The 9,423-nt window shown below is 35.7% G+C and overlaps 2 protein-coding genes across 3 annotated transcripts in view; both read right to left on the bottom strand.

Annotated features, from left to right (window-relative positions):
- The window catches only part of LOC100180188 (serine protease HTRA4-like), a 7,435-nt gene extending 4,355 nt beyond the window's left edge, over window positions 1-3,080 (bottom strand). Inside the window, exons 1-2 of one of the 2 annotated variants that reach the window (XM_018816136.2) lie at window positions 2,952-3,080; window positions 2,390-2,456 (exon numbers count right to left, since the gene is read on the bottom strand). In XM_018816136.2, the coding sequence (XP_018671681.1) occupies window positions 2,390-2,456; window positions 2,952-2,976 (92 nt within the window). In that variant the 5' untranslated portion in view covers window positions 2,977-3,080. Of the gene's footprint in view, window positions 1-2,389; window positions 2,457-2,671; window positions 2,919-2,951 lie in introns of those variants that run through there. The other variant, XM_009863467.3, reaches the window with a different exon arrangement.
- A 3,417-nt stretch (window positions 3,081-6,497) lies between these two features.
- LOC104266675 (dipeptidyl peptidase 1-like) lies at window positions 6,498-9,234 on the bottom strand (the record flags this gene model as incomplete). Its single annotated transcript, XM_009863473.2, has 3 exons — window positions 6,498-7,081; window positions 8,438-8,679; window positions 9,075-9,234. Coding segments are annotated over 3 exons (690 nt in total), but the record flags the coding sequence as incomplete, so codon positions are not given.
- Between the last annotated feature and the right edge of the window lie 189 nt (window positions 9,235-9,423).

Genomic DNA, 9,423 nt, shown 5'->3' with positions numbered 1-9,423 from the left:
CTTGAAAAGCATTTGGATAACTTCCGATGTATTTGACAAGCTTTTCCGATGTATTTAACTAGCTTATAACAGCTTGCTATGAGTTAGCCATAAACTCATAGCAAGCTGTTATAAGTATGATACTAACGTATGGGTTTACATGTATTTAAAGTTTTAATAAATAAACAAGTCTCCACCATAAACGTAGACTATTTAGTTTGCTTTCTCCTGGATTGCTGATCAATAATCGACGCATCAAATGCTATTATGACTTAAATAATCAACGTGTGAATCGCTACTATGACGTAACAAAGCATTATGCGTGGTTGAGGAAAAACATTACGGAAAATAATCATTGCTACGCCAATCGACAGCTTAACAACCGAGTGCGTTGGAATATATAGTTCTTTAGCTATTTGCGAGCTTAAAACGACTAGTTCTTTTTAATTTTAAACGGGTTTTATTAATAAAATGCAGCTATACGCAGCAGGTGCTGCACCGTCTGCATAATATCCAGAGTAGGCCGGCCTCGTCTGCACCATACGAAACGGCGCCTATGCGTCACGCGGTTTAGCAGCCAGATCAATATCACAAGAGACAAGACCACTCATATCTCCTGGGTATGCTGAAATAACTCTCATATGCATTTATTCCATGTCTAAGCAACTGTAGCATTTCAATAAGCTATGCCCATGGTTTTATTTTATCAGCATTCAGCAACAACAAATGTACTTTAGGTTTAATTACACAAATTTAAATGACGTTACAAAAACTAAAAACAATCGAAAAGCGTCACACATACTGATACAATTGTTGCCGATAAACACAAGATATTGCTCGTTATTACACAGAGTCTAACTACTGCGTTACGATATACTTAACTAAATTATGTTTGCGTGTAAAGCACAGTCCCACGGGTGTCTCTAAAATATGCGCGAACGTCTCTAAAATACGCGCGAACAGCGCCAACGTCTCTAATATGCGCGCGAACAGCTCGAATGTCTCTAAAATACGCGCGAACAGCGCCAACGTCTCTAAAATGCACGCGAACAGCTCGAACAGCGCGAGCGGTTGCTCTAGATTACACAGAACAGCACTGACCCGGTTTTACCCTTTTATACAAAGCCGTTACCACACCTGCCCAGCCCCACCCCCAAGAAAACATTTGTGGTAACTTGTAAGCTTGCATGAGGTGTGTACCGTGTTATAACGACTTTCGTTTTTCGGCCACGCGAAAATACAGCAAGTTACATTTATTCATATGTTAGTAGGCTGGGGTGGGGAAAGATGGGACATCTTTAGCACATAATATCCAAATATCCTGATCGCGTTTTAAAACATTTAACAACGGTCTATAGGAGTTGTGAAAATACGGTTTTATAATTCTCTGAATGTTCTTTGTTTACTACTAAATGGGACGAGAAAATAGAGCTGTCCCATCTTCCTCCACCCTACTGTATATATATATCTAAATCTAACAACATTAAAAGCAGAAAAGTAGGAATCCAGGATAATTCGAGCTGTTCCCGCTTATTCTAACTTTAATCTAAATGATTTGTAAAATGTGTTCGTGCTGTTCGCGCATATTTTAGAGTCGTTCGCGCTGTTCGCGCGTATTTTAGCGCTGTTCGCGCGTATTTTAGAGACACCGCAAACCCACATTGCCATATATTTGCAAAACCCTGCTCCCTACTCCAATAACTTAAGTTTAAATCTAAATAACAGTTGTTGGTAGATATAAATAACAGGCTAAAAACAAAGCCTGTAAGTTATATAACACATAAAGCACAAGAACTATTCGAAGCATTACACTTGATTTAAATGATAAAGGTGTTTGCAAATCTAAATGACATCATAACTTTCACTAAACTAAATTCTGCAATAAAGTGATCTGTAAATTAACAATGTCAGTCTAACTTGAAATATATACTACACAGTGAAAAAGGTATAAAATGTTTGCAAAAATTAAAATATAACAGCAGCAAGCTACTTTAATTATAGCATATATAACTGCATGCATAATAGTTTATCACAAAAGACATTCTTAAATTAAAAAGTTTAAAAAACCCCACTTTGAATGAAAGTTAGAATCAAAGACAAGCGAAATAAATGCTATTTGAGAAAAAACACAAAACAAAACCTGTTTGCGAAAAAATGTAATTTTAGTGACCTAAGGCTTGTCCACCAAAGTACCATTGTTTTTTATACCCCACTTGACTATATACAGAAGTGTAGTAGGCTTAATAGGTAAACGAAAGTTGCATTGTCACATATGAAATTGAGACTTGTCACCGGAAACCCCCTGGATAAGTCACTGCTCTGTTTACCACTGGCATCAACATAATAACTTACATATGAGCTATTGACAACAATGAGAGCTATTGAAATAGTTAACAAATTATATATTTACCCCTCTTTAAAGATACGAACAACAGCATTCACCGAGTTCTTTACTTCTTGGTAGTTACCATTATTTGCTGTAAATATAAATAAAATACTCAAAGAAGAAATACGAAATTCATATAACAAAGTAGTTCTAACCACTATTATAAATTGTAGTACTTATTTTATAATATTTTATTATATATTATAAATATTCCATCATCCTCTATTAGATCTTATAGTGCAATTGACCATGTTAACGTATAACATAAGTATAATATATGTGCAACAAAAATACTATAGGAATTACCTCTGGCCATTCCTGAGTAAGGGGTGTACTACAGTACAAACATGTATACAGAAAACCATTAACTTAATGGATGTAACTTACTTTAACCTCGAGTGGCCGGAAAACGACATACGTTAAACACGAGTGTTCTGTTTTACACACCTCGTGCCAGCTTACGAGTTACCAAGTATGTTACTTTGTAGTATTGCCGTCATTTAATGCATAGCCTATATCAGATTAAACTTCTAAAGAAAAACAAAACAATCAAACAATAGGAATCTAACCAGTTTTAAATTATTACCCCCTTGGTCTTTTGTACAGATCATGGAAACGTGGCCTACTCAATAGGTCCACAAATGCACATAAATAAAGATGATTAAAGATGTCTATTGACGCAAACAATGCCCATTTTTGTTGTTATTTCTCTCTGCTGCTCTGCTGGCTGGTATCATAATATACTACAAGAGAGCAAAGCTCTAATAAATGAGCACGTATTAAAATATTTAGAGTAACATTAATTACCTTTTGAATAGTTGTAACTTACTTTACCTTTGCGTGGCCAGAAAATGTATTTTATGTAAGACGGATAATATTAGACAATCCACTAGTGACCAGTGGGTTGGAGCAACCGCCGTGAAGTATTTTGCCCAAGGACACATACGCCCACAATGGTAGCAGCCACGAACCTTGAACCCATTATCCTTGCGTAACGCACCGCCGCGCTAACCACTATACCACGGTGCCAGTGCCGTAATATAGTCGTTCCAATTGATATATATTTCACCGGTCGCTATTGCGCATGCTCCGAGACGCTACTGCGCATGCGCAGTAGACCGAAACAGCAACTTTATTACGACCCTTCGTTGAAATCGTTCCAGACACGACGTTTGCACCATAAAACTTATGTTATTAATTTAAAGTCAGCATAACTGAGTTGGTATGTTATTTGTAGCCTATAAAAAGTAAGTGCCACTAACAAACTTATTTTACCCCAGTTTAATAAGCACATTTTACTTATAATTTACATATGTTGGTAGACCAGGGGGGTTCCTAAATTAAAAACATTTTAGCGGCCACTTTTGGTGCTTTCTACTCGTGCTACTAACATAAAATGTGGGCGTTGTACTAACTATAAGATCCTCTTAGCGGTACCGATTCTAAAATACAAGAGATCACAGATGTAAGGAATAGGCACGTTTTAAACTAATTAGCATAAGATGTAGAATCGGGGAAGATGGGACACCTTTAACACATAATATCCAAATAGCCTGATCGTGTTTTAAACAATTAACAACGGTCTGTGGAAAAGATATACGGTTTTATAATTCATTAAATGTTCTTTGTTTACTACCAAATGAAAAGAGAAAACAAAAAGAAAAGGTGTCCCATCTACCCCCACCCTGCTATATTAATTAATCCTTTTACTACAACGGTCGACTGGGCTCGATCAAAAACAAATCTGAAGTAACCGTTTGTTTTTAAAGGCGTTTTGTTTTGTGAATTTGGATAAACTGTAATCACTCAGTGTTATAGGTAATGTTAGAAGTTAATATTATTCATATTGTGTCGGCTGCATAATGATTTATTGCGAGCGGTAAACTAAAAGAGCGAAGAAACGAGAGACGAGGTGTTTATACGGAAGATGACGATAAGAAAAAGGCACTCGTCTACGCTTTGGTGCACACACGCTAATTGTGCGGTTTTAAATCTGAAAATTTGGTCTGAAAATTATAAATATATATTACGATTTGATTTTAATCAAGAGATTAAAGAAAAATGCTAAGAATTGAGAATTAGGATAAGTGCGGAAAAAATCGCCCTATCAGTAACAACAAATCCAAGAACAACTGTTCGACGAAAAAGGATCTATATGACCACTACCGTGCTCAACAACAACAAGAACAACTGTTCGCAAAAAGGATCTATATGACCACTAACGTGCTGAAAAAAGGATTTTCTACCGATCCAGCTTTGAATGAATGTAACTTACTTTATCCTCGCGTTGCCGGAAAACGACAGTCGTTATCACACGGGTTTAACACCTCGTGCCAGCTTACGAGTTAGCATGTATGTTACTTTGTGGGTGATTATTTTTTGGATTTTTTTATTATTTTTTTAAAGTAGGGCTAATAACTTGGATCACCCAATAGTAACCACTGGGTTGGAGCAATTGTCGTTAAGTATCTTGCCTAAGGACACATACGTCCACAATGGTAGCAGCGTCGAGCCTTGAACCCATTACCTCTGGGCTACAGGCAGGCGCGCTAACCACTATGCCACGGCTCCGGACAGAATATGTCATACCGCTTTTTGAATATGTTATACCGTTTTAGACACCCGATGTTAGTATATTGTTTATGAGCTGATTGCAGGTGAGCTGCAGTTGACTTCGTGCGCTCGCGGGTGTCTATAAAGCTACGTCCTAGTCTCGGTTATCTAGGAGTTGTCGTTTACCGTTTCCCAGTCTACGTTATCTAGGGTTTTGACTGGCAAGAAATCACACGGTTCTGTCTCTGTTACAGTAACTGTATTTGTCTCTTTTATTTTTATAGTCGTTCTTGTTGTTAGTATTTCGTTCTCTCGTTATTGTCTCATCGTTCTCATCGGTTCTCATAGTTAAGGCGATTACATAAGTATCATCGTTTCTCATAGTTAAATGGCGATCTGTTCTTGTAGTTAAATGGCGATTACGTAGCATATATAGCAGTCGGGAAAAAGTTTGAGGGGAATAGGAATTTCGGGTGTCAGACGAATCGGCGTGATAAATGGCGATAACGAGGTTATAATGAATAGGGCACAATTGGGAGCATCGGCGCTAACTCGCTTAACGGCAGGGTGCATCCGCCGCGTTGTTGGAAAGTTAGCGCGCGACGTCAAAACAGGACAATATTTGGGGACAAAATAATTTACGTGACGTAATACTACGACGGGCCGCTACACCGTTACATAATACCTAAAAATGAATCAACTTTTGTCAGTATAAGTATGTGTTTATTAGAGCTCGAATTTTATTTGTTTCGATCTACTACGCATGCGCAGTAGAGTTTCGGCGCAGGTGCAATAGCGCCCGGTTCAAATATGTCAATCGGAACGAATATATCACGACACCAGTACGTATTTATTAGAGCTCGTATTGTATTTGTTCCGACTTGCTGCGCATGCGCAGTAGCGTCTCGACACATTCGGAGTAGCGCCTGGTACAATATATCAATCAGAACGAGTATATCACGACACTAGCGTAACAATTATTTTGGATTTGTTTTCTTTTAATAAAAAATATGGGAAACTGTATGCACTTTTATTTGTTTTGCACCAAAACGTAAACAATGCAAAAAGTAACAGATTGTTGTGTTACTAACGGGTTTCCCGATGTATGGCCGCTTTTACCATTTTTCGAAAACGGTCGAGAGAAGATTAAACAGCTCAATATTCCTGTATAGCACATTACTTTCGTTATTGTATTGTATGCTCTCTGCGCTCTGTATAACACCCCGTGTGTGTTGATATGCTGTATGTAGAAATTAGTAGAATTATCCCATATATTCAAATACGTTTGACTCCCGATTTGTTCATTGTTGATAAATGTTAGTGGTCATTGAACAATATTTGAATGTATAATTTTACCTATAATTTTAGACTAATACACAGCATAAAATTCATAAAACGGTAAGTTAAATTCTAATACTTGTGAAATGTACAAAGTTTGTCACATCTAACAACCAGATTTCTGCCACAAGTGATCGTTGCAATAGGGCCTATTGAATAGGCTACAATTGAATATATATTTCCTTAATATAATGCGCCAAATATACTATGGATAGCTCTGTTTTGTCAAACCACCCATTACTACATGTAAATGAAAGTTTTATTTAGTTGCTAAACGACCAATGAATCAAAATGTATATATGATGATATTGCACAATAGTAACTGGATCAGACTTAAATTAGTTATAAGTTATTTATGTGTTTTGTTAGGAGACTTAAAAAATTAATAAATCAACTTTTGTGAATAAATAAAAGAGAAAAGAATTGTACAATGTAACAGATCAGAGAAAATTGATACATATTGAAATTTACTGTAACACATCTAATAAGAAAATTCAAATTCGCAATCCTGTAATATAAATGACAAATAGAAACAAATTAAATTAGTTCCGGTATGGGAAAGCTCTGTTGGGCCAAACTTGAAATGGCAATCTCATCAACACCACGCTTGATTCTGACAAAACCCTTTTCTCCCCATGACTCACCCCAACTGTTTTTCACTATCCAGTATTTTTCACCAGTGCGTTCGTCTGCTCCATACCCCACTACCAGCACAGCATGGTTGGTCAGTTCAAATGGGTTGTAACCGGTTACAGGCAGTTTTCGTTCCACAGAAGTAACATGATGGTAAATGCCACTCTTATACTGCTGGAAGTCTGGGTATACCTAATACAAATAAATTAGTAGTTAAACCAACCAGTTAGAATGAAAAGTAAATGAAAAACTTTTTAGAAGGAGACAGTATTGTATCCCGCAAACCGATATGGTATTTGACAAAACTTTGTATGGTTACATAATATTAAACCAAGTTACTTGTTAGTTATTTCACAATGCAGTGCAGCAATTTCTTTCAAGAAAAGACTGGTACCCATAATTAGTGTGAATGAACCTAAGTAACTTCAAGCACAAAATTTTTGAAACATACTGCATTTGAGTTTCTGTTTGTGTGTTTTGTCAATAAGCTTTTAGTATTTAATAAATGTGTCCTAACCATATTTTATATATTGAGTACTGTTGTGCCTAAAGAGAGAAACTTTTTTTACATAAGTAGTAATAATCAGAGAAAGTTATTATTTTAACTGTAGTGTACCAGTGTGATTTATCATTAGGCAATTATGAGTGTGACTGATTGATTTATTTGTGCTTGTCTGTTTGCCAAAAACGTGACGGTAATTAACATTTGATCAGCACGTGACTGATAAAGATAATGTTTGCAACATGATATTTATTCTATAATATCAAGAAAATCTTCGCAAAAACTGATGTATTTTACATAAAAGTCCATCATGTGGACACATGAATATGAATATGAATAAAACCATTTGAAACGCTTTTGATCATCCAGGTAACAATGTTACAGTGAATCTTATTTACTTCCACTACTATATAAGCATCCTCTTACTCGGATATCGTTATAACAATCAAAATAAAACCAAAATCTGTTTATGGTATGACAAGCCTGAAGAGAGTTAGTCAGTCATATTGTTTTTAAACTAAGAATGTTATCTTTTATGGGGCCTTGTTTATGTGCCACTCACACGTAAAATTGCCTATGTTGTGGAAAGTTTAACACTTTGAAGTACATATTCACCAACAACAATAGAATATTGCAGGCATGGGGAATAATGTTGTCATCACATGATGTGAAAAGTGACACTTCTGTATACGAGGTGGTACGACAACATAATCAAGCTTACTTTACAAGGTATTCACCAAACTGTAACCTTGCCACTACAAAGGACAAACCTTACAAAGGGATGTGTGGTGCCAGGTGATGTCACCAATGTTTACATTTCTAACATGTGATGCCAGTTCAGAAGTTATTTTTGCAGGCAACACCAAGGTTAACAAAAACATGAGCACGAACTATCACATAAAAAAGTATCTGAAGACTATGATATTGTCTTGTGTTTAAAATTTTGGGACATTTATGAAATGACTGTTATATGGAGAAGAAACTAATGCAATACTGAAATGCTTTTATTTGTTTTATTGAACTTTTGCACATACAAACAAACATACCTCTATTCCCACAGCTATTGGTCCAAACGCAACAAGATCTTCCATCATTTTCTCCGGGGTGCACCCACCATAATAACCACCCACGTACTCATACTTAGCAACATAATGACGTCGGCAGTTTGAAACCATTGGAGAACATTTATCTGTGTCCTTGCCAAGATATGGATAACAATGTTCTTCCACAACACCAAAGTCATGAGCGTATTTTCCTGCGATCAGGAACGGGAAACCCCCTTCGCAACCTAAAACATCATTCTTTTAACAATGTATATTTAAAATCAGCACAATAATTTGACATTTAAAAAGAATTGTGCAATTTTTTACCATCTTAAAAAAGAACATGCTCATGTAATGTAAAACACCGCAGCATTAAATGATTTTTTTCTAAAAGCGGTTAAAAAGAACAGTTCGCAATTTATATAGGCTTTGCAATAAATTTAGTCGAATGTCAAATAATATATTAAAAAGTCCTAACTCCTGTATTTTGATACATTACCGATAATTTCATAATATAGTCACAAGAAACTGTCAAGTATTACAAAAGATATGTGATAAAATATACAATACATTAATAAATGGTAACATAATAAGTTTCATCTAACTTGTAAACTAATATACATCAGCATCATTAACGAACCTTGTGCATATTGTGAACATGAGACAACTTCTTGGGGTGAGAAAACAGGCGTTTGTGTGTTGTTTGTTGCAATACGAACTCGAGCTTCCAACATTGCCATCGATGCAAATGCATAACAACTTCCGCAAGATTGCTGTATAGAATGCAAGTCAGATTGTATAGTTTACGTTCTCATGTATCCCTTAAGTTTTTCAAAACCAACCTTTTTCAACAATTTTACATTTTTTTATTACTGGTTTTTAACAAAATGTAGTGTAAATTCACTTATAATTTTATTTGGAAAAGTGTATATTTTTCTGATCATATAATGTAACACATCCTAAATAATTATAATCTTTTTTAACCAAAA

The sequence above is a fragment of the Ciona intestinalis genome, unplaced genomic scaffold (genome assembly GCF_000224145.3).
Source record: "Ciona intestinalis unplaced genomic scaffold, KH HT000146.2, whole genome shotgun sequence".
Taxonomy (NCBI): Eukaryota; Metazoa; Chordata; class Ascidiacea; order Phlebobranchia; family Cionidae; genus Ciona; species Ciona intestinalis.
Note: the sequence above shows the minus strand (reverse complement) of the source record. Positions and strands in the feature narration are given on the sequence as shown.